This window comes from Peromyscus eremicus, chromosome 1 (genome assembly GCF_949786415.1).
Source record: "Peromyscus eremicus chromosome 1, PerEre_H2_v1, whole genome shotgun sequence".
NCBI lineage: Eukaryota > Metazoa > Chordata > Mammalia > Rodentia > Cricetidae > Peromyscus > Peromyscus eremicus.
The window spans coordinates 159,342,578-159,367,685 of NC_081416.1; the positions used below are offsets into that span (position 1 = coordinate 159,342,578).

Genomic DNA, 25,108 nt, shown 5'->3' on the forward strand with positions numbered 1-25,108 from the left:
CAGCTTTGTAGCCTCTCCCCACAAAAAAGAGAAGGAAAAAATAAAAACAATAAAAATAATTAAAACAAAACACTTCACTCCTCCGTCTTGCTCCGCTCTCCATCACATACTCATTTGTCACAGAGGCCTTGGGAGCTGCGGTGTATCATACAGTCACTCTTTTGCCCAAGCAGCTTTACTTGCAAATGTTCATTACAATGAGCTGTAGGTCTGATTCAAGGCCTCTGGCTTCTGCCTCACCAAGGACATCCTGCTGTTACCCCTAGTCATGGAGAGCCAGGGGCTATGGTTCTACAGGACCGGTTCCTTCAGGGGCTCCGGCAGATCATAGATGGGGTAGATGTTGGAGTAGGCCAGTTCAAACCCTGGATGTGGGCCTGGGTGGTAGCTAAGTTAGTCAGTCCGGGCCTCCACTGGGACCACCCTCCCAGGTGAGGGTCAGGGCCACCTCTCCTGTGCCCAAGCTATCAGGGCCAGTTCTCCCCAACATATGGTGAGGTGAAGTGTCAGCTCTACCGTTGCAGAGGCCGGTGGTGTTGGGCCTCAGTTTTCCCAGGACCACCAAGGGTTGGGGACAGCTCTCCTGTGCCCACAACACTGGGGCCAGTTGGGGGAGGCAGCTGTCCTGCTGAGGCAGCTAGTGAGGGGCCAGACCAGCTCTCCAGTGCCCAGGCCACTGGGGCTCCCTCTCTGATGGTCCCCAGTGGTAACACTGACCCTGGCTGTAGTAAGACTGTGAACCTACTAGATATGGCCTTGGCTGCAGCTCAGGCCTGGACATCACCGTGGCCTTGGGTGGCAGTACAGGCCACTCGGATCAGTATGGCCCCTAGCAGCGGTGGCATGGTTCTCAGACATCAACATGGCCTCAGGTGGTGGCCCAGACCTCGAGCATCTGTATGGCTCTCAGTGGTAACATGGGCCACGGACATCAACACCAACCCTGGTTGCAGTGGGGCCATGGACCTAGACACGGCCCTTGGCTGCAGCTCAAGCTGTGACCATGGCCCTGGATAGCCTCAGGTGGCAGCCCAGATCTCAAGCATCCAGATGCAGGGCTTTTGGTGGCAACACAGGCCATGGTCATCAACACAGACCCTGGTTGGAGTAGAGCCATGGACCCAGACATGGTCCTTGGCGACATCACAGGCCACTCTTCTCAGCCTGTTCCTCACCGCCATTGCATCTTCGGTTCTGCTTCTCTCCAAGGTGCACAAATTGCTCTCACGTCTCCTCTCCCATTTCTCCACCACAAACCTGTTCATCGCCAGCCTGCCCACCTGCCCACCCACCTGCCTGGGTTGCTTTGCACCTGGCAGCCTGTCAGCAGTGAAAACTTTTGTCCTGGGCTAGAGAGATAGCTCAGAGGGCTGGAGAGATAGCTCAGGGTTGAGAGATCTTGCAAGCTGTTCCAACAGACTTGAGTTTTACTCCCAGCATTCACATTGATTAACATATAACTACCTCTAACTCCAGCTCTAGGGAGTCCAACAAACTCTTCCAGCCTCCACACATACCTGCTCATCTGTGTATGCGTGCACGCAAGTGTGTGTGCATGCATGTGCATGTGGGACCTGGGGCTTGTACCGGGTCATTAGGCTTGGCAACAAGCACCTTTCCCCACCCGCCTTTATGCACCAGCCTCCTTAGTGCATACCATGTCCAGCAACACTTTACCATGGAGACATCTAAATGCATTTAAAAGATCAGTGCATGGACCACTCAGTGTGGACAGCTAACCTTCTGCCTGGCTCTTTTTTCTGTCCTTCAACCCACTGTTTCCCTCTGGGCTGTTTGAGGCATAGGTCAGGCAGGAGACTTTTCTCTTTATAACAAATTCAGTACTTTTAATGCCATGTACAAGATGTAGGGAAGGCAGCCGGGCGGTGGTGGCGCACGCCTTTAATCCCAGCACTCGGGAGGCAGAGCCAGGCGGATCTCTGTGAGTTCGAGGCCAGCCTGGGCTACCAAGTGAGTTCCAGGAAAAAGGCGCAAAGCTACACAGAGAAACCCTGTCTCGAAAAGCCAAAAAAAAAAAAAAAAAAAAAGATGTAGGGAAGGCGACGTCATGACCCAGGTGTGGGGGTGGACATCCAAAATCCCAGCACTGTGGAGGTAGAAGTGGGAGGATCAGACATTCAAGTTCATCCGCTACTACAAATATATAATTCAAGGCCAGCTGGGGCTCCATGAAACCCCATCTTAAAATAATAGGGGGGTGGAAAGATGGCTCAGTGGCTCAGAGCATGTACAGCTCTTGCAGAAGTCTGCAGTTCAGTTCCCAGCACCCGTGTCCATCTCTAGGGGCTCAGAACTACCTGTGACTCCAGCTCTTGGGGATCTGATTCTCTCTTCTGGCTTCTTCAGGTACTGCACTCACATGCACCTGTATACATAATTAAAACCAAAATAAATCTTAGCTAGGTGTGGTGGCTCAGGTCTTTAATCCCAGAACTCAGGAGACAGAGGCAGGAAGATCTCTATGAGTCTGAGGCCAGCCTGGTCTACAGAGAGAGTTCCAAGGCAGCCAAGGCTACCTAGTGAGACCCTGTCTCAAAAGAAAAATGGTAAAATGTTTATATATAATGAAACAAATAGTAGCAAAGTAAACACTGGTCAGTTCCCCTTTCTAGTACCCCAGTTCTCTTCCAGAAACAATCCCTTTCAGTTCCTGGAATTAAATCCTGGCCTCTATTCTAAAAAAAAGAAATATCCGTACAGACCTGAGAATATAATGAGTAAGCCTGGTATGGTGGTTCACACCTGTAATCCCAGCATTTCAGAGGACGAGGCAGGAGAATTTCAGGTTCGACCCGTCTGGAGTACATAGAGAGTTTCAGGCCAACCTAGGCTACACAGTGTCTAAAAAAAAAGAAAGAAAGAAAGAAAAGAAAGAGAGAAAAGAAAAGAGCCAAGAACCAAAACAAAGAGTGGATTTCGGGGCCTTGGTGGGTGAGTGTAGTGTGGGAAGTCATGTGTACACAAAAGGTCTCGGCTAAACAGCTGACTCCATTTCTCTTATTCCACATCTCACATGGGTGTCAAAGGAGAGCATCCCGACAGATCTAGCATCAAGATTTATTGGCTTTTATTTCCAATTCCCGAGCGCAGAGCAGTAGTACCTCACTCTACACCGCAGAGCACCCGCTGTTCCAAGGGGCTGAGCAGAGATGGCGCAGGCTGGAAAACACCGAACAGAGGACAGGAAACAGACCGGTCATTTCACAATGGCTTTCCTTGAAATGACCTACGCAGGGGAAACTTCTGGCTCACGTGGGCCTGCTGGGGAACTGACCTACTGTTCCTCACCAGACTCATGGAAGGTGACAAATTTCAACTTGCTGTCACGGAACCTTAGCCTGAGTGACCCCAGCTTAGTTTGCTGCATAGGGCCTACTACAGAGCTCAGCCCAAACTAGCAGTATCCATCCATCCATCTGTCTGTCTATCTATCTTTTAAAATATTTCATTTTTAAGATTAATTAATTAATTAATTAATTAGCTTTTTGCTTTTTTTTTTTTTTTTTGGTCAGAGCTGAGGACCGAACCTAGGGCCTTGCACTTGCTAGGCAAGCGCTCTACCACTGAGCTAAATCCCCAAGCTCATTTGTTTGTTTTTTAAGACAGGGTTTCCCTATGTAACCTGGCTGTCCTGGAATTCACTCTGTAGACCAGGCTGGCCTCGAACCCAGAACTTAGAGATTGCCTGCCTCTGTCTCCTGAGTGCTGGGATTTATTTTTATTCTGTGTGTGTGTTGAGTATTTGTCTATGCACTGTGTGCATGCCTAGCACCTACAGAGGCCTAAAGAGGGGTGTTGGATCCCCTGGAACTGGAGTTCTAGACAGTTGTGAATTGCCATGTGGATGCTAGAAATAGTAGAGTGTAGTGGGTAGCCATTCCAGCTTTGATCTGGAAGTTCCAACCCCCATTAAGACTTCAGCAACTGTCACACCTACAAGGCGGGGCCAAGGGAGGCTCCTGGAGACCTGAGATCTGGATGGTCAGTGCACTCTCTCTCGGTTCTGGGACCTTGGACGGTGAAGGTGGGCCAAGCAGAGCTTCAGAGAAACACCGCTGGACTGCGATACACCTTCCCCAGACCCCGCGACCTACCTATTCCTTAACTTGTAAGTTACGCCATTAAATAAATCTCCTTTTAACTACGTGGAGTGGCCTTAATAATTTCACCAATAGTAGAGTACTGGCCTAGCATGCAAGAAGGCCTGGGCTCATTCTCCAGCCCCTGGGCATGGTGGTATGTGCCAGGAATCCCAGCACTGGGGAGGTGGGGATGATGGGATCAGAGATTTGAGACTATCCTTGGCTATGGAGGGAGTTCTAGGCCAGCTTTGGCTTCAGGAGACCCTGTCTCAAAAACAAAAGGGGGCTGGAGAGATGACTCAGGAGTTAAGAGTGCTGCCTGTTCTTCTAGAGGTCCTGAGTTCAATTCCCAGCAACCACATGGTGGCTCACAAACATCTATAATGCCTGCACACCTCTTATGGTGTGCAGGCATTCCTGCATGCAGAACACTGTATATGTGATAAATAAATCTAAAGAGAGAGAGAGAGAGAGAGAGAGAGAGAGAGAGAGAGAGAGAGAGAGAGAGAGAGATATCTAGCTGATACAAAAACACAATTCTCACTTAAACAAAGGTAGTTTATTCTGGAGTACTGCAGGCTGCAGGAATATATCATAAGAACTCAGCTGGTTATGACAAAGTCACTACCTGGGGAATCAGGGAATTCCTCCAGAGGAAGCCAAATCCCAAGGAGTTTTTGGTGTTACTTGGCTTGTTATATATCAGCTGTATTCTGTTATGAAAGTCATGTGTGCCTTCATAGTTTTCCCAATTGACTTTTCCCCAAGAAGGGCTAACAGTGTGGACTGATCACTCTCTGGACATACACATTCCAGGTATTTGGAGAACAGCCTCAGGAAAGGCTTTCTCTGGAATCAGATATCTCCCCTAGCCACTTTCAAGGACTAGCAGTAATAACAGTCCACATGCAAGTCTCCTGATTTAAGACAAATTCCACAAGGAGACACCGCCTAGGTCAGGTGGATGTTCAGTAATAGCTCTACACAATTTAGCTCGGACCCTCCTTTCTTACAGCCTTACTAACTTTATAGACCTTTAACTCCTTACCTAACCACTTCTAGGAATATTTAGATAACCTTCTGTGCTGACAGCTATGCTCAGCCCGAACCCCAGTTCAAGCCTCCCTGTAATTATCATCATTGGCAGCATCCGGCCAGGTCCATCCCCAGATGGAGGAAAGTACCTTATCAGAGATACCTCTGTATTCTCTAAGAACAGACTTAACCATCCAGGTTACCTGTTTGAGAAGGCCTGGTGGATATGCCAATTAAGCCTTACTTCCTCCTTTCCCAAATCTTACCTCTAGTTCCAGATCTCCCTTTAACTATCACCAGAGGCATCTAGCTGTACACAGGTTGCCTAGCGACTGAGCACACTTTCCCCCACCCTGCAGAAAAACGGCAGATAGCTTGGACAGATAGGAGCCACAGGAAAAAAGAAGACAGTTTTATTTTCTCCCATTGACCTAGCAACTTATAGATTTTAACATTTTCTACCAATCACATTTAAGATTATAGTTGAGCAGCCGGGCAGTGGTGGCGCACGCCTTTAATCCCAGCACTCGGGAGGCAGAGCCAGGCGGATCTCTGTGAGTTCGAGGCCAGCCTGGACTACCAAGTGAGTCCCAGGAAAGGCGCAAAGCTACACAGAGAAACCCTGTCTCGAAAAACAAAAAAACAAAACAAAACAAACAAACAAAAAAAAAAGATTATAGTTGAGCACATAAGAGCCCTCTTCTTAGATATTACCCGAATTTAGCCTTTAGTTAATTCATTTCCCCATTGGTCACTTCCCTTTGGGGTTGCAAATGATAATTAACGGTTATTGCCTCTCAATGTGATTCTTATCACCCCTCCATTTGACCCTGGAAGCCTGGCTTTATATACCAGGACTTCCAGGGCATGAAGACAGAGAAGAGAAAAGAGAATGGAGGAACTAGATGGGTAAGAACTTGAGAGGAACAAACTGAGATGGGGAAGAACTAGATTGAAGGGCTAGAAGAGAGGACTAGAGGAATGAGATGGAAGATGAGGAAGAGCCAGATGAGGAAGAACAAGATGGGGAGAGAGAAGGAGATGGGAGAAAAGATGATATGGGAAGGAACAAGATGGATGAGAACCTAGAAGGGGCACAACTAGATGAAGGAATTAAGATAGAACCTAGAGGGGACCGCAGACAAGTGTAGAGAGAAATCAAACTAGAAATGAGCTAAATATGAGAGCAGAATATAAGCTTGTTGTAACTGACACAGAATAATAAAGTATATGGACTAAGGAGTTTCGTGTACATAGATTCATTTCTTCTCATCAAAGATTAATTATCAGCTGGTTGTAGATTCTTCCCGGACCCCCATAGTCCCCGATACTGGAGCCAAATATGAGTGTCCACAGCCGGGGATAGAGATTCAGATCCAGGCTTTCCATAAATGCTGTGTTCTCATGCCGTGATAGTTCCATGAAGTTTTTGTTAGTTGGTTGGTTGGGTGGGTGGGTTTTTTTGAGACAGGGTTTCTCTGTGTGTAGCCCTGGCTCTCCTGGAAACCGCTCTTTAGACCAGGCTGTAGACCAGACTCAGAGATCCACCTTCCTTGGCCTCCCCTGTGCTGGGACTAAAGGCGTGCACCACCACCCAGATCTCCCTCGAAGGTTTATAAAAAGAGATCAGAGCCCGGCGGTGGTGGCACACACCTTTGATCCCAGCACTCGGGAGGCAGAGCCAGGCGGATTTCTTGTGAGTTTGAGGCCAGCCTGGGCTACAGAGCAAGATCCAGGACAGGCATCAAAACTACACAGAGAAACCCTGTCTCAAAAAACCAAAGAGAGAGAGAGAGAGAGAGAGAGAGAGAGAGAGAGAGAGAGAGAGAGAACAAAAGAACCTCTAAAATACCTTGAGTTATTTTAAATACCAATGCATTAGGTCTGCTGAGTATGGGAAGGTGAGACTCTCAGCCACAGGCCTCAGGGCCTGCCTGACAAGCCTCTGGGTTGGCAGAAGCTAGTGTTCTGGTTTACATTCCAAAAGAGTCATTTAGGTCACATGCACTGGATGGCCATAAATGGCTATGGAGGTTAAAGATTGGCTCAAGATAACTCAGCTCTGGACTCCAACATTTTGAACTCTCCACTATCACTGAATCAGCTCGAGGTCCAGCAGGAGTGGAGGGATTCCACATCTGAAACAAGCTGGGTATGGCTGCAAATGCTTATAATTCTAGACCAGGGAGGCAGAAGCAGGATGATGATATACAGTGAGCTCCAGGCAGGCCAAAGCTGCATAGGAGACCCTGTTTCAAAAGACAAACAAACAAAACAACAAGATCCAAAGCAGTTCAGGCAAAATAGTAAAGTTACTATAATATGATTGATCGATATGTATTTCTGACATAATATTTTCTCAATGTTTTTTAAAAAAATTTTAAAGATTTGGGTCTGGTTAATTTCAGTATGTGATGATTTTTTTATTTGCAACTTTTAAAAATAAGTTAAAAATAAAGTTATTTTTAATAACAAACTTATTATTATTAAAAAGCCCAGCACTTGAGAAGTAGAGGCAGGGGAAAACAGATCTCTGTGGGTTCAAGGCAGCCTGATCTACATAGTGAGTTTCAGACCATCCAGGGATATATAGTGACACCATATTACACTCTCCATGTCCCCCCAAAAGATTTATTTTTACTCTTAATTATATCTCTGTATGGGTATGTGCATGTGAGTGCAGTGCCTGAAGAGGCCAGAAGAGGGAGTCAGAGTTCCTGAAGCTGGAGTTATACGTGGCTGGGAGCCAAGCTCAGGTCCTCTGCAAGAGCAACACTCAGTCTTAACTGCTGAGCCATGTCTTCAGCCCTTGAAATGAAGAATATTTTTAAACATTCCATAATTACAGAGGCCCTTGAGAATCATGGCTGTGCTCAAGGTATTTCCTCATTGTTTTTTTTCCAGAGAAGTTCCTTTGGACAGATTTATCCTGAGCTGACCTAGCTGATGGTCTGTGACAGACTTTAGACAAGAGGGCATCATCAGAGGAACTGAAGCAGAAACAGGAGGTGATAAGGGGCCGTGTTGGGGGCATGGAGGAGAGGTCTTCAGGTAAATCAGAGGCAGCTGGTAGGGAAGGAGTCTCTCCAAGACCAGCATTCCCCAGTGGGTAGATCTTCTCAAAACTGAACACAGGGCCAGGAAGGACTGTCCATTACTAGGTGGATGGAGTGGGTAGGAAAGAGTCTGGGGGGGGGGGAGAGTTAGGGTGGGGCCCAGATCTGCTTCTTGCAGGAAGGTGGGAGAGGGGTTATGAGAACAGGCAGGCCTTTCTCAACAAGGGCTCTGGCCCTTGGGGGAATGAGGCTTTCTCCTAAAGGAAGTCACAAAGCAGGTCTGCCAGGGACCCCAGGCACCATTTGTAAGCTTCTCCCCACCACCCAGCCTTGGTCTCTGCCATCCTCTAAGATCCGTTTTTCTCAGCATTCTGTTAAATAATCAAACTGAAGTCAGGTAATTCCACAGCATACAGGAAGCTGAGGCAGCAGGATTGCTGTGAATCCAAGGCCAGCTAGGGCTACAGTGTGAGACTGTCTCAAAAGAAAAACAAACCAAAGGCTTGTATACAGATTCCAGCAATCTCCCTGCAGCTCCTGGGCGATCCCTCCCCTAACCCCTCCCACTGGGTCCTGTAAGGGTCCCCAGACCTCAGCGGGACTCCAGGACGGAAGTGCCACTCAGGCCATGAAACTCAGCATGGAAACACCACCACATGCTTCACAAAATGAAAACAAAGGCCTAATCCTTCAAAGTCCATAGACATGGGAAAGTCTCTAAATGTGCTAATCTTGCCTTTGGGCTTCTGCAATTCTGCTTCTGGCTAACCGTTCTTGTTAACTGAAGTATGTCAACCCATAACATGGTTTTTGTGCTTAAAAGCTCATCCCGAGAAAAGCTCAGGGCTACGGTGGAATCCTGAACACCCAGTGTAGTCACTGACCGGGAAATACAGACTTTCCTTTGGCTTACACCACCCATGTCCAATCAGTCTTCTTTGGGGGATACCCCACAGCAGGTTATGACCCTGTCCCTCAGTCCCCCTCCTGATAGTGTTTTATGGTTTTTCTCTTTATTAATGGAAAGCAGAAAAAGGGGCTTTATTCAATGTGGCCACACTGTGGGGAAGGACAAAAGACTCAGAGAACCCCAAGTCTGTTTTGGGATCCTAAAGTGAGATTAAAAATTGAGTAGAGGCCAGGGGGGACACATTCAAGCAGTCTGTGTCAAGGTGTGGCCCAGGCCACTGCTGACACATCCCTGCCTGTGCTTCCAGCTCATTCTGTGAGATGAACTGAGAAGGTATTAGGGCTGTATGGAGTCTCTTCCTGGAGACAAGGCTTCCCTCTGCCTGGGGCTTTTTCATTCTTCCAGCATGAGATTCCTGAGGAAATGCTCATTTCTCAGGGTGTAATGTTTCACTCCTCTGATAGATTGAGAGACACAAGGTCTGATTAGAATATCTTTATTCCCGACAGAACAGTTACAATTCCCTATTTTTTTCTTGGGGGGGGGGGCTGTTCTAGAACTCACTATATAGACCAGGCTGGCCTTGAACTCCTAGAGATCCATCTGCCTCTGTCTTCTGAGTGCTGGGATTAAAGGCGTGTGCCACCATGCCCAGCTGGATTCTCCACTTTCTTTATGTCTATGTGGGAAACAAACCTAAACGCAATGCATGTAGGGACCAAGGTCAGAGCACACTTAGTGTCGGGTAGAGCATACGAATGTTTCTGTAATGCCTTGGCCAACCTCCCATGTCAGCCCCTCCCACTCACCCCTGTAACCGATGTATTGCATGTTTAGAACATTCACAGAAGTTTCTGCGAATGGTTTGTTTTTTCAAGACAGGGTTTCTCTCTGTAGCCCTGGCTGTGCTGGAACTTGCTCCATAGACCAGGCTGGCCTAGAACTCACAGAGATCTCCTTGATTCTGCCTCCCGAGTACTGGGATTAAAGGCATGCGCCACCATAGCCCTGCTACAGTTGTGGCCTTTGTTCTCAGTTTCCTGCTTCAAGAAGTGAAGAGAAGCCGGGCGCATGCCTTTAATCCCAGCACTCAGGAGGCAGAGCCAGGCGGATTTCTGTGAGTTCAAGGCCAGCCTGGGCTACCAAGTGAGTTCCAGGAAAGGCGCAAAGCTACACAGAGAAACCCTGTCTCGAAAAACCAAAAAAAAAAAAAAAAAAAAAATAAGTGAAGAGAGATGCCAGGTGGTGGCGCACACCTTTAATCCCAGCACTCAAGAGGCAGAGCCAGGCGGATTTCTGTGTGAGTTCAAGGCCAGCCTGAACTACAGAGCGAGAGCCAGGAAAGGTGCAAAACTACACAGAGAAACCCTGTCCGGAAAAACAAAAACAAAAAAAAAAAAAAGTGAAGAGAGAACAAAAGACAGCGTGCAGCAGGAGACTTTATCTAAAGCCCAAGTTCTCTACTGGGACCAGCCTGTAGAGGTGTGCTTGCTAGGGGCACAGCATGGGTGGGTTTTTTGTTTGTTTGTTGTTTTGTTTTGATCAGAACACAGAAACTTCTGCCTTCTTCCCAGGTGTGAATAATTTTGGTCATATGTGCACTTAATCATGTCTAGGCATGAGATGATCAATGTTAGGGTCCATGAGAAGTCCACAATAGACCACCAGACATGCCGGGCGGTGGTGGTGCACGCCTTTAATCCCAGCACTTGGAAGGCAGAGCCAGGCGGATCTCTGAGTTCGAGGCCAGCCTGGTCTCCAAAGAGAGTTGCAGGAAAGGCACAAAGCAACACCAGAGAAACCTTGTCTTGAAAAACAAAAACAAAAAACAACAACAAAAAGAAAAAGACCACCAGACAAGTACGCAATCAACAAGAGCATTTAATTTCTTGAGAATAAAAATTCCAGCATGCTGGGGTTAAACCATCTGACAAAGTGGCAAAATGGCCACCCAGAGAGAAGCTCACAGGCTCCTTTTAAGCCTGCTTAGGGGAATTCCAGCTGTGGTTAAGTGTACTTTGAAGTGATTGAATATAGACACTTACTGGTACAGGAATCATTTTACGATTGGCTCAAGACATCTGGTCAGCAATTGTGGTTCTGTGTCAGGGGTCTGTCTGTCTGCTGTGTCTGCCTTGAGAGACAAGGTCTGGGGCTGGAGAGATGGCTCAGCCGTTAAAGGCTAGGCTCACAACCAAAAATATAAGAGAGACAAGGTCTGATTAGAATATTTTTATTCCCGTCAGAACAGTTACAATTCCCTATTTTTTTTGGGTGGGGGACTGTTCTGGGGTCTGTCTGTCTTCTGTGTCTGGGGTCTGTATTTTGTGTCAGGGGTCTGTGTTCTGTGTCAGGGGTCTGTCTGCTGTGTCAAGGGTCTGTGTTCTATGTCAGGGGTCTGTGTTGTGTCAGGGGTCTGTCTGTCTGCTGTGTCTGGGGTCTGTATTCTGTGTCAGGGGTCTGTCTGTCTGCTGTGTCAAGGGTCTGTGTTCTATGTCAGGGGTCTGTGTTGTGTCAGGGGTTTGTCTGTCTGCTGTGTCTGGGGTCTGTCTGTCTGCTGTGTCAGGGGTCTGTCTGTCTGCTGTGTCAAGGGTCTGTGTTCTATGTCAGGGGTCTGTGTTGTGTCAGGGGTTTGTCTGTCTGCTGTGTCTGGGGTCTGTCTGTCTGCTGTGTCAGGGGTCTGTCTGTCTGCTGTGTCAGGGTCTGTGTTGTGTCAGGGGTCTGTGTTCTGTGTCAGGGGTCTGTCTGTCTGCTGTGTCAGGGGTCTGTGTTCTGTGTCTGGGGTCTGTCTGTCTGCTGTGTCAGGGGTCTGTCTGTCTGCTGTGTCAGGGGTCTGTCTGACTGCTGTGTCTGGGGTCTGTCTGTCTGCTGTGTCTGGGGTCTGTCTGTCTGCTGTGTCAGGGGTCTGTCTGACTGCTGTGTCTGGGGTCTGTCTGTCTGCTGTGTCAGGGGTCTGTCTGCTGTATCAGGGGTCTGTCTGTCTGCTGTGTCAGGGGTCTGTCTGTCTGCTGTGTCAGGGGTCTGTCTGTCTGCTGTGTCAGGGGTCAGTCTGTCTGCTGTGTCTGGGGTCAGTCTGTCTGCTGTGTCTGGGGTCAGTCTGTCTGCTGTGTCAGGGGTCTGTCTGACTGAAAATAGCAAGAACATTTCCTGTTAGTGGCCGGGTACGACCCTGATTGGCTACCAGACGGGATGTCATTCCTGGGGGTCTGACTGAAGCCATATATGGGTCAACATAGGACGGTGGGGTAATATGGGGCAGAGTTCTTAGCAAACTGGCCCCTGATTGGGGAGGGAACTGCCCTGTTTCTGGCAGTCCTGTTATAAGAGTCAGTTAACACTGATAGGGAGAGCCTTAGAAGAACTAGGCCCTCAATCAGGTACCTGGACTTTGAAAGATTCAATTCTCTCCTAAGACGAAAGCTTTCACAAGGTTCAATAGATATTTGTAGGAATGAGTAAATCAGCAGTCCCCCCAAGTCCTTTTCCCATTTAAACTACACCTCCCATGAGCTCTGTGAAGCAGGAATGCCCCAGGTAGGTAGTAGCATCCAACTGCCTACGGTGCTACTGGGAAATGTAGTTCTTCTTTTGGTTTCTCCATTCCTCGTTAAGGAGAATCTTAAAGATCAGAGGAGTTTAGGGGAGGGAGTGACACGGGTTTTCATTTGGGATCTATCTTGATTTCCATATCTCGATGGCCAGGGTCCCGGGTCTGCTTGTGTGTTTCACCAACACACTACTGCAAAGGAAGGCAGGTAAACCGGAAGTCTCAGCGTGCTAAACAGGAGATCCCTGGAGTTTTCACCAGGGCCTTGGGGACAGCAGGAACTGCACCACTGCAAACACGCCAGAGCACAGGGCAGGGTTACTCACCGGGCTCTCAGTGGCCTGGCTGTCCTCCTGATGGGGCGCCGCGCGGTCCAGGGGCACCGCCAGCACAGCGGACAGCATCAGTAGAGGTGCTAGGAGAAGGAAAGGGGTCCCGTGGGGCGCGGAGGTAGGCATCGTGGCTGCTCTGCGCGGAGATGGAGAATGGGTTTTGGTTGTTTTGCTACGGTTTTTTGAGACAAGTGTTAAGTAGCAAAGGCTGGCTTTGAATTCCTGATCTTCCTGCCTCCCCCCCCCCCCCCAACCCCACCAAGCGACTTGTAGGCGCGCATTACTACGCAGCCTAGGGATGTCCTAACCCTGTATCCTGCTGGGCAAACGAGTGTGCACGCCATTCTCAGTGCCATTCCCATTTGCAAAAATGAAGACTCCATGCGTTTCGTCACCTGGAGCCCAGGACGCCAGGCCTCCAGCCTCCCTTTCCTACAGCGCAGTCCGCAGACCTTCATCCTGTCGCCCTCAAAGTAGGGAATGTTTCCCGAACCGAGATCCTAGGTCCCTAGACTCCCTTTCTCACGGGACCACGGAGACCTGAAACCCTGCAAGTACCCGGATCTCCAGTCCCCTGCCCTCCGCTATCCAACGCCCCTCACCTCTCCTAGCGCAGAGGGCGTTTTCCCACGCTGGGACCTCTGCCGGATTTCTGGTGATTTCCCTCCTAAGTCACTCCCACTTTTCCACCCGCAGAGGACCTGCCCCCAGGATGCTGAGCCTCCGGCGGAGGTTCCCTTACTTTGGAAAATTTCTCCTGCTTTCTTGGAAGCTCATATTCTTTTTTTTTTAAATATTTTATTATTTATTTTATATATGTGTACTTTATCTGCATGTACAACCAGAAGAGAGCACCAGATCTCATTATAGATGGCTGTGATCCACCATGTGGTTCGTGGGAGTTGCACTCAGGACCTCTGGCAGAGCAGGCAATGCTCTTAACCACTGAGCCATCTCTCCAACCCGGGGCTCACATTCTTAAACGTGACGTTTCCTGCGTCGTTTTCAGATAAAAGTCAAAGTCCTGAATGAGAGTAGGGGTGGGGAGGGCAACTTTTGCGGACACCTTGCTGCTGTGTCTTCTGGGAATTGTAGTTTTCTCATTTATTTTCGCTCCACAAGTTCCTGCAAGTTAGACCTTTGGTGATAACCAACTGCATAGGATACTATTACTACTTTTTAGAAGGGTCTCATTATGTAGCCCTACCTGGAACACTATGTAGACCAGGCTGGCCTCGAGATCACAGAGATCCTCCTGCCTCCGACTCCCAAGTGCTGAGATTACAATAACCCACTCCCAGCCCCCTAACCCCCCTCTTTTTCCCCTGAGAAATGGCTTTATGCATCCCAAGCTGACCTTCTCCGTAAAAGGAATGCTTGCAGAGGAGGAATGCCTCGATTCCTGGCACTCTGGTCTGCACCTCCAAGTGCTGGAATTACAGGCATGAGACACTAGGCTTATAAATTTCTTAAATGCCCTGTATGTAGAACTATATTGCTAGGTAGATACTCTTGGGTCCCTTTAAGGAATGCTGGCTTGCAGTTCCAATTCAGAACCCCCAGAACAAGGGATCAGTCTGCTTCAGTGGCCTGGAGGCATTACTCTGTTGGACATGGACCTTGAGGGGCCAAAAGGGCCAAGAAGAGGGCAAGTCCCTGTGGGAATCCCCCTTTCTAAGAAAGTGTTTGGCTGTCTTTAGAGTTCCAGCATCACAGCAAGGCTGTGAGAGCTCCAAGCTGGTGCTAGGGAGGGGTGGTTGCCTTGGGATTCCAGATAGGTGGATGCTGAGGAGTTGGGATTTGTGACCCTGAGCCACCAAGTCCCAATACTTAGAAGCAGGACCAGCCTTACCTGCTTGGTAGAGAGCTGGATTTTTGTGTTCCCAATAGTGCTTAAAGTTCAACACAGGCTACTAAGTCTCAGGCGGGCATTGGGGTTTGGGTTGTTAGGGTTCAAAATAAAAACGAAGGCAGATGTTAGGAATTAGAGGGTGGTTTCCATTTAGAAGTTGGGTCTAGGTCTGATTATGCCTTCCTAATCCTCTAGACTGTCTCAGGAAAATGAACCGTGGAAGAAAGAGTGAGTGAGGAAACCTAATGGGCAGCGGGTTGGGGAGAGGGGACCTAGATACCGGATATGCACAGCTTCGGGGCTCAAACTGTCTTCAGGATCAACACCATCAATCATAGAAGGGGGGGGGGGTCTGGACTCCAGTGTCGGTGGCTCCCAAGAGAGCTAGGGCCTGGGGCCTCTGGTGGGGTCCTAAAGGGGAGGGGCTGGGAGAAAGAGTCATAACTGACCTAGAAAGCTCAGGTCCCTCACCTACTATGACATCACTGGCGCTCAGAAGCCAAATCGGTCAAGAGGAGGGGCTCTTGAACAGACAAAGCTGCCCTGCTGCCTGTTGTCACCAGCCTGTGTTTCTCTCAGAACCTTGGAGGATGAGTTCTCCGGTGTGAGGCTGCAGAAGCTGGAACAACAGGTATGGCCCCGATCCCACTCTTCCATCTTCCCAACCTTCCCAGGATGCTCAGAGACCCCAATCCCATGTTCCTTCTCTCTGAACTTCAGGTTCTCGAATTAGGAAAAGAGAAAGTAGGAATTCTGCTTTCATTTGAAACAAGACCTTGCTGCCTAGCCCAGGCTGGTCTCAAACTAGGATCTTGGGTGCTGGAATCACAGTTGTGAGCGATCACACTCGCTTTGTTTTGTTAAATTGCACTTACTCAGGGGTCGAGGACACGCACGCCATGGCGTGTATGTGGGGACAACTTGCAGGCCCGGTGCTCTCCTTGGAGGATTTGGGTCCAAGGGCTCAAACTCAGGTTGAAAGGCCTGATGGGAGCACAAGCGTCTTTACCCACTGAGCCCTCTCTCAGGCCCCAATTAGCTGCTCTGTAACCTATGCTGACGTCAAACTGGCTTCCACCTTCTTACTTCTATTTCTGGACTTACTGCACGTGTGAGCCTTTATACCCACCTTTGTATTTGGAAACAGGGTCTCACCAAATTGTCTAGGCAGACTTAAGTCCTTGTGCCTCAGCCCGGATGGCAGCCCAGGCTGAGGAAATGTTTAAACAATTCTAGAGGCCTGGACTCCTAGTTCTTGGAGGAGAAGGTGGAGATAGATCGGATCTGACGGGAAAGGACTGGGTATCTGGGACCCTAATGGAGGAAGGGTACCTGGACTCTCCCAGGCCAACCCCAGCCCTGTGCCCACCTCACATCCCCTCTTGATCCTTCAGCAACAGCTACTTGAGAAGAAGCAGCGCAGGAAGCGCCAGGAGCCCCTCATGGTTCAGGCCAACCCTGATGCTTCCCTGAGGCACCGGCGACCAAGGCGTGGGGATGTTCGCTTCCAGTGTGACAGCAGCTGGGGATTTGGTCTGATGGAAGGGATTTATGGGGACTCGGGGGCGGGGCCTAGTGAGCACTGGAGGGTGGAGCCTGGTGAGGCCCAGGGCAGGAACTGGGTGGATGGTGCTGGCTGCCAGAGGGATGGCCTTGTAGATGTCAGGAAGTGTCCTAATGGGACTGGAGGGGCCTAATTGCATCCAGATAGGGAGTTTGTGGTAGAGGATAGGAATGGGACTTGAGTGTGGGCCTTTATGAGGGAACAGGGGTGGGTTCTGGCGGATCCCCAGGCAGAAAATTGATTGGGCTGGGGATTTCTCAGGAGCCATTCCAATAAAGCTGGGCCCTTGAGATTACCCAGTCCTCTGACAATAAGCAGGCAGAGCTTAGACTAACTGGAGCACCAGACCCAAAAGATACCGGCGACTGGGTTTGTCAGAACCTAGTAGAGTCTGAGGGAACTCAGAGTGCCCAAAGACAGAAGTTCTGCGGGTAGAACGGGAGTCCATGTTGTTTGCTTTCTGTGGTGATAAGGGTCAAAACCTAGGGCGAAATGCAACCAATTTTCCTTACTACTGAGTTTTTGTTTAGAATTTTGGGGGGTGATGGTCCCATGCTATCGGGGGCTGGAACTTGTTATGTAGTGGAGGGTTTGAGGCAATCCTCCTGCCTTACTCAGTAGATCCTCTTTAAATGGGCCTCTCTGTACTCTCTCCCAGGTGGTGGGAGTCCTTTCCTCCAGGAGAATGTACCACAGGCTCATCTGCCCTCCAGGCCCCCCAGTGCCCTGGGCTCCATGAGCTATGTCAGAGATGGTGGTGGCCAGCGGGCCCCCCTTCTGCCACCCAAAGGAGCAGGTAATCTTAGGTCACTGATATTTAGGGCATGCGTCCTTAGAGGTTCAGGATTGCGTGCTTCTCCTCTGACATTGGGGTCAGGTCCAGAGCTTCCTCCTCTTGTACCAAAGGACCCCAAATCTGAAAGTCCTTTTTCTCTAGTGTATACTCAGGGTGATGGCGCTGCGGTCCACCGTCTGTGCTACCTCCCAGACAGCTCAGATTCAGATGTGGAGGAAGTGACCATGGAGGACATCCCGGTCATCCCCTCACCTCCCAAGACACATCTGGCAACCCGTTGCAGGGGCTGGTTAGCCTCCCCAGGACCTGGTAATTTCGGGGACAGGGGAGTGAAATCTGGCCCCTGGTTCACATGACACTTTGTCATTCTTGCTTTGTTAACAGCTTTATGTGGGATATCATAACTCGTGGGTCTCCCAGGTCATCTGTCAAGGTGTCTAGTCCCTGTCACACAGTGTACTCAGATGTAAAACCATCACCACATCAAATGCATGTGTTTAAACTGAGTTTAGGAAGGATGGAGTGGATATCTATGTATCCCTGGGCTGGCCTTGAACTCACAGAGATCCACTGACCTCTGCCTCCTTGTGTGCCGGATAAAAGGTGTGCACCACACCCAGGTTATTTATTATGGTTTTGTTTTGTTTTGTTTTTTCTTTTTCTTTCTTTCTTTCTTTTTTTTTTTTTTTACAGGGTTTCACTGTGTAGCTTTGGGGGCTGTCCTGGAACTTGCTCTGTATACCAGACTGGCCTTGAACTCACAGAGATCTCCCAGCCTCCCGAGGGCTGGGGTTTAAGTCATTAGCCACCACTGTCCTGCTGTTTTGGTTTTTCTTTCTTCATTTTAATTTTTATTTATTTATTTAGTTTGGTTTTTTTAAGACAGGGTTTCTCTGTGTAGATCTCTCTGTTCTGGAACTGGCTTTGGAGACCAAGCTGGTGTTGAACTCACTGAGATCTGCCTCCCTCTGCCTCCCAAGTGCTAGTATTTAAGGCATGTACCACCACTGCCTTGATCAGATTATTTATTTTAATTCTTTTTACTTGGTGTATGTGCATCTGTGTATGTTTGTGAATGTGAGTGCAGTTCCCACAAAGACCAGAAGAGGAAGTCAGACCCACTGGGGCTGGAGTTGGATGTGTCTGAGAGCCATGAAACTTGAGAGCTGGGAACTGAACTGGGGTTCTCTACAAGAGCAGAATGTGCCCTTGACTGTTACTCTATCTCTCCAGCCCTTTAATTTATTTGTTGTTTTTTTTTTAACTTGTTTACTTTTGACCAGGAATTGTGACACATGCCTTTAATTTCCAACACTGGAGGCAAAGGCAGGTGGATCTCTGTGTTCACAGCAAGCCCAGTCTAGAAATCGGTCCCAGGGGAGGCCAGAGCCACACAGTGAGACATTGACTCTGGGAGATGAGGACGTAGGTTTCATCTCTGTAGGTTCCATGTGCATAGGAAGTGCACAGAGGATGGTCAGGGGAAGAGCCAGGCCGAGCCCCTGGGAACTGGAGTTCCTGTCCTGTCTAGCTGACAGTGCTGATGCTCCCCTAACTCCAACTCAGATGTCCTGACCTGTAACTGCTTCTGCCCCTTAGGGATCAGTGAAGAGGAAGAGGTTGAATCCAAGGATGCTGCCTTTGAGGCCAAGGCACCCAGTCCGGCCCTGGCCGCTTCAGTGAGCTCTGGTAGGGTTCAGGGACTCTTGGAATCCTGTGAGGAGGAAGAAAACACAGCACAAAAGGATACAGAAACAAGGAGACCAGCCTCTGGCCTCGGGGTAGGTGGAACTCAAAATCTGCAGCCCAATCTACAGGGCCTTTGACTGGCTGAAGGAGCAACAACCTTGGTGAAAATCTGTGCCCAGCAGTGCATGCTTGCATTTCCTGCAGTCAGGAGGCTGCCAGGGGCTGAGAGTTCAAGGCCAATCTAGACTCCATAAAGAGACTCTCTCCCCTAAAAAACAAATACCCATGGACAGGTGCCAACTTATAGAGAATATAAAGCGAAATTTGGAAGGTCTTCTTTGTAACAGCCCTAGCTGTCCTGGAACTCACTCTGTGGACCAGGCTGGCCTTGAACTCACAAAGATCTGCCTGCCTCAACCTTCCGAGTGCTATAATTAAAGGTGTGAGGCTTGCAAGGCTCATTTTATAGTAAACATGGTCAAATGCTTTGCTAGGCAAGTGCTCTTACCACGAGCCACACCTGAGCCCCTCAGTGGGAGAGTCTAGGCAGGGTTGCTATACTACTCAGTAATGCCCCAACAACCTCCCTGGCATGTTTTGGCAGGAACTCTGGGTTTACAGGTTCTAGAGTATGATCTCACAGTTCGTGTGAGCTAATGAGGTTGCACATTTGACTCATCAGCAGATGGGCCAACTTGGTTGGGTGGGTTTGCTGACATGCTTGACCAACAAGAAGCCATGGGTCCTCAAGGGTCATCCCTTAGCTGACAGCAGATCAGTCTGCAGGGTCAAGCTGACTGTCCCTCCCTCGTGGATTTGCACTTGAGCTAGGATGAAGATCTGGAGAAGAAAGAGGGCCCCGAGGCCTCCACGTCTACAGGGACAGACAGCGCCCCAGGGGCGTCCAAGGTCTTGCAAGACAATAAGGACCCATGCAAGCACAGTGCTTGTAATTGGACCTGCCCCCCGCCCCGGCCCCCGGGCCCTCGGCTGGGGGAGGACATAGAGGCTTATGTGCTGCTCCCCGCCCCTCGAGACCACGTGGTACAGTGTCGCATCATCCGGAACAAGCATGGCATGGACAAGGGCTTCTTCCCTTCCTACTATCTCTACCAGGAGGCCGAGGACGGTGTGACAGTAAGCTCCAGCCCTGGTGGTGGGGAGCCTTCCCACTGGGGTGACAGATGAGGGAGACAAGCCCCAGTTTCGAGCAGCATGTCCCTCCCCTTTTTGGACAAGGTTAAAAATTGCTGGAGCCAGATGTGGTAGCATCAAACTGTAAACCTAATCATATATGGGAATTGGGGGCAGAGCGGGTCAGGAGAGCAAGGAGGAGTTCCAGGCCAGCCTCCTGACCTAACTGGAGACACTGTTTCAAACTAAAAAGAGCCAGGTGGTGGCGGCAGATACCTTTAATCCCCCACACTTGGGGAGCAGAGTTGGAGACCTCTGAGTTGGAAGCCAGCCCTTTCTAAATAAGTTCCAAGCCAGCCAGGGCAACACCGTGAGACCCTTTCAAGGCTTTGTTTCCCCCTGGACTCGGGCCTGTGTCACTTACTTAGGACCTGTCAGGTCTAAGTCCTGCCCACCTCAGCACTTCAAACATTTTAGAACACAGTAGCTCAGGTCCTTCCTACCCTATAGCCAAGCCTTATCCATTCCACCACACCTCCCTCCCACTTGAGTTAAGTGAGTCCCTTGTCTGGCCATCCAAATGAGTCTTCTTGGTGGCCAAACCCCACCCAATCCTGGTGTAAACTGGGCCCCTCAAAGCGTTTCCATTCTATAGCTAAGCTACACCCCTCTCCCGCTGACCTGTCTCCTCCCAGTGCGGCCTTCTTCGCCTCCACAAATAGCCCTTCCCTTATTCAGAGCTGGGTTCAGGACCTTGGCTCTAGACAGATGTCAAAACTCAATCCTGAAGTCTCTTCTCCGATCTGCAGCATTTCCTTCTGGCTGGGCGGAAAAGGAAAATATGCAAAACCTCAAATTATCTCATCTCTCTGGATCCCAAAGATATGTCTCGCAACGGGAACAACTTTGTGGGCAAAGTTAGGTAAGTGAAGCCTTCTTGGTGTGTGGTGCTCCTAGTATGTGGAGAGGCAACAGGTCGCAGGAAGCCAGGGAGAGACAGGCAAATGGACTTCATTTCCCAAGAGGCCGCAGTGCACAACACAGGACCTGCACTAAAGCCTGATGGGTTTTGTAGTTCTGCAGGTTGTATTTCCACAGGTGGGGAAGAAAACACATGAAAGCTTTGGATGCCAAGAATACAGGCTGGCATTTAAGATGTTTAGCTTTTTGATAGGCAGAGGGCTGGGACCCCTCAGTTCCTGTGGGGAAAGAGGTCTGGAGTGTGTGAGTTCTTGCTTCCTAGATGGAAGAGGGTTCCCAGTCAATGTAGCATGCTAGAAAGACACAAAAATCAGAGGGCTGGGACTGTGATTTCTTTTCTTAGAGGATGGTTTGAGAAAGCACTGAACACACAGTAGCAATCACCATCTCGGTTTCTGTTACTCTCCCTCCTGCCCTCCTGGGGCAGATCCAATATGTTGGGCACGAAATTTACCATCTTTGATAATGGGATGAACCCTGAGAGGAACTACTGGATCCCAGACAGTACCCGGATCAGAGAGAAGCTGGGAGTTGTGTGTTATGTGAGTATCCTGGCAGGGGCCTAGACGAATGGGGGTGCCAATAGGTAAGAAAGCACAGGGAGCTAGGCTAACTGCAATATAATCTAATTAATCCTGCAGGAAAGCAATGTCTTGGGGTTCCGGGGACCTCGGAAAATGACTGTGATACTTCCAGGAATTGACAGGCGGAAGCAGAGGATGAGAGTCCAGCCACAAAATGTGAGTCTTAAGGTTGTGACTAGCAATACTAAGAGAGGAGAATGGGTTAGAACCCATGACTTGCAGGTCACATTGAATGGCTTTGCCAGAGTCCCTTCTCAGGAAGTAAAGACTAGAGACTCAAAATTCTGGGTCCAGGGCTGGAGAGATGGCTCAATGGTTAGCAGAGCATGTATTGCTCTCCCAGAGGGAGAAGAAAGACAGACCATGTAAGTTGGAGGCTAGCCTCATCTAAATATCAAGTTCCAAGATAGACAGGGCTACAGAGTGAGACCTTGTTTTTTTTAAAAAAAAATTGTTTTTATTCACAGCACTTGGGAGGCAGAGACAGGAAGATCTCTGTGACTTTGAAGCCAGCCTGGTGTACAGAGCAAGTTTCAGGACAGCCAGACTACACAAAGAAACCCAGTAAAAAACAAAACCAAAACCAAAACAGTTTCTGGAGTTGCTTCCCAGACCCATGTCAGGTGGCTCACAACTGCCTGTAACTGTAGCTCCAGGGGACTTACTGCCCTCTTCTGGGCTTTGGAGACAACTGCACGCACAGGCACATAATCCACATATACCAGCACATTTTCTGTTTTAGCCCTGGCTATCTGGAACTCACTCTGCAGCCCAGGCTGGCCTCAAACTCAGCGATCCTCCTGCCTCTGCCTCCCAAATGCTGGGATTAAAGCCATGCACTACCACCAACCAGTTTAAGCTTGGCCACTTTCAAACTGTGTCTAACAATGTATGCATAATAAATTATACATAACGACTGTGTGTCTTTATGAATAAGTCTGTTCATAACGTAAGAATAATTTTTGCATAAATGTATATGTAAAATTTATCTAGGGAGTAACATACATAATATTGGAGATATAGAATCAGCACGGAAAGAGAGGTGAGAATTTCCAAAGCTCAATGGTGAAAGAAGTTTCTTCTGTCTGCTCAGTACTCTCATGCATTCTTCTCTAAAGTCCACCAAGGAGAATCAAGTACTGACCACAGTGTTGAAGTCAGAACTCTCCCTCAGAAAAGTCACCACAATCCTGATAAAATCTTTAAGGTCTCCATTCATAGTCATAAACAAAAGGTAGATGGTAAACAGCAAGTACCAGCTGCAAATCGAAAATATAAAATACCAATTACAAGTAGGTGGTGGCACACGCTTTCAATCCCAGCACTTGGAAGGCGGAGGCTCAGGGACACTCCTTTATCAAAGATGGTGACTTCCGTGTTCAAGACATTGGATCTGCCTCGGGAGGGCAGTGGACAGAGTAGTAATAACCGTGATAGTGATCGTTACTCTGTGTGAAGTGCTTTCTCAAACCCATCCTCTAAGAAAAGAAATTACAGTCCAAGCCCTGTCTACAGAGCTAATTCCAGGACAGGCAGGGCTACACAGAGACACCGTCTCCAAAAACACAAAAGGGTAAACCTGGCAATCTAGCGACACTGTTCTCAATAAATAAGTAAATAAATAAAATAATACGTGCATCTGGACTTAAAGGCAGGCTGCAGGTAGGCTAACAAACGATGCCCCTACTGTATCTCCAAGGATCAGGATTCGATACCGAGTCGTCTACAAAAGGGTGCAAGACAAGGGCCGCTCCTACTGCACAACAAGGCCCCATCCTGGAGCGACGAGAGCGGCGGCTACGTGCTCAATTTTCACGGTCGCGTCACGCGAGCTTCGGTCAAGAACTTCCAGATTGTGCACCCCGATCTACGTGAGCTCTAGCAACCCGAAGACCTGGCCTTGGGGGCGGAAAGGGGGCATTAAGAACATCTACTCCCACTTACGTCTGTGGGCCGGTCCCTAAAGAGGGCGAGAGCCTCGCTGCCGCAAGGTCTATTGGGAGATGTAGTCTCTAGGCTCCTTGAGTTTCCTAGCTTGGTAAGTGTGCAGCTGCGTGGTGGCGCCATAGGACGGAGTTTAACTAAATCCTATTTCCTGATTTTCTCATCAGCGGACTACCTGGTGCTCCAGTTCGGCCGCGTGGCCCCAAACATATTCACTATGGATTTCCAGTATCCTCTTTGCCCGCTCCAAGCTTTCGCTATCTGCTTATCCAGTTTCGATGGGAAACTGGCGTGTAATTGAATAAAATATCATCCCTCACCAGCTGTCCTGTGCGTTTGCAGAAAGCTTCACACCATGCCTCCTTTCTTTTTAGTTTTTTAATAGTCTGATCTCCAACAACGTAGCTGACCCTGGCCTCGGACACCCCATCCTCCTGCCTCCATCTCCGGGGTGCTGGGATAGCAAGCGTGCCCCTTTGTGCCTGGCCTTGTCTTTTAATAAATCTTCTATTTTTAGTGCACATAATAGTGGGCTTCATTTTTAGTCCTGTCGTCGGGCTTGGCTTTGCTCCATCTACCACCTTCCCTTTTTTTTTTTTTTTTGAGGCAGCTGTCCTCCATGGGTTACGCCTGCCAGTCCTTGGAACTCATGCCAATCCTCCTGCCTCAGCTTCCAAGTGCTGGGACTAGTTGTATCACTTTACACTATGTAGATCAGGCTGGTCTTAAACTTCGGTTTGGACCCAGAACTCATTTTTCCCTCCTTGAAGATCCAATACACCCTGACGATTTGATCACTATAAATCAAAAGGCTTTATTTCTTATTAAAAATAAATAGGGCTGGAGAGATGGCTCAGCGGTTAAGAGCATTGGCTGCTTGCTCTTCCAGAGGTCCTGAGTTCAATTCCCGGCAACCACATGGTGGCTCCCAACCATCTGTAATGAGATCTGGCACCCTCTCCTGGCCTGCAGGAATACATGCAGACAGGAAATTGTATACATAAGAAATAAATAAATAATAAAAATAAATAAATAACAGGAAACTACTTGGGGTTAGCCACGCCTTCCACCGAAGTCCAGGCTGGCAGGAGGGGCCTCACTGGGAAGGGCAGAGGGTGTGGTCACAGCTTGGCTCAAGGGCGTGGCCTCAGAGGAGGAGCGAGGCCCGGGCTGTGGAGAAGCTGGGGTGAAGGCCTGTGGGAGGGGTGGGTTTCCAAGGCGTGCCCAGGCTCTGGCCCGGAAGGCAGGGGTGAGGTAAGGACCCAGCTTCTCCCCCACCTGGGCAATGCGGCGGGCAAAGCGGCTCCGATCTCGTGCGAGCTGCTCCCAGGGACCTCGGCGGGCAGCCTGGGCTGGTCCTGCCCAGACAGCAAGGAAATGGATGGTGACTCTCTCAGAAAAGCGCACCTGGACAGATGGGCAGAGGCCAGAAATAAAAATTAGTCCCGCAGTAACACTTGGTATTGAACAGTCATCTGCCTGCCACCTGACTGCCCCTGACTCACCCTGACACCAGGAGCCACAACTGCCACTATCCCTGCCTCTTACAGGAGATTGCAGCAGGGTGAATGCAGCCTTCCC

The 25,108-nt window shown here is 49.3% G+C and overlaps 1 protein-coding gene and 1 long non-coding RNA gene across 4 annotated transcripts; one reads left to right on the plus strand and one right to left on the minus strand.

Moving 5' to 3' along the window:
* Positions 1-2,318: 2,318 nt before the first annotated feature.
* Positions 2,319-13,710, minus strand: LOC131921953 (uncharacterized). The gene is made up of 3 exons (XR_009382158.1): positions 13,586-13,710; positions 12,978-13,119; positions 2,319-2,386 (listed from the first exon to the last, which is right to left on the minus strand). It is a non-coding gene; the product is annotated as an uncharacterized LOC131921953 (long non-coding RNA).
* Positions 13,711-14,531: 821 nt separating this feature from the next.
* Positions 14,532-23,878, plus strand: LOC131921931 (tubby-related protein 2-like). 3 transcript variants are annotated; one of them, XM_059276683.1, is made up of 13 exons: positions 14,532-14,631; positions 15,031-15,063; positions 15,415-15,466; positions 16,230-16,368; positions 17,058-17,195; positions 17,337-17,504; positions 18,795-18,976; positions 19,716-20,021; positions 20,828-20,940; positions 21,427-21,541; positions 21,641-21,739; positions 23,283-23,454; positions 23,695-23,878. In XM_059276683.1, exons 1-13 carry the CDS (start codon positions 14,597-14,599, stop codon positions 23,826-23,828), a joined length of 1,686 nt encoding a protein of 561 aa, XP_059132666.1. In that variant the 5' UTR covers positions 14,532-14,596; the 3' UTR covers positions 23,829-23,878. The 3 variants fall into 3 exon arrangements, with proteins under 3 accessions (XP_059132666.1, XP_059132674.1, XP_059132682.1); XM_059276699.1 differs by having other exon boundaries at positions 14,613-14,706; XM_059276691.1 differs by lacking the exon at positions 17,337-17,504.
* Positions 23,879-25,108: the final 1,230 nt, after the last annotated feature.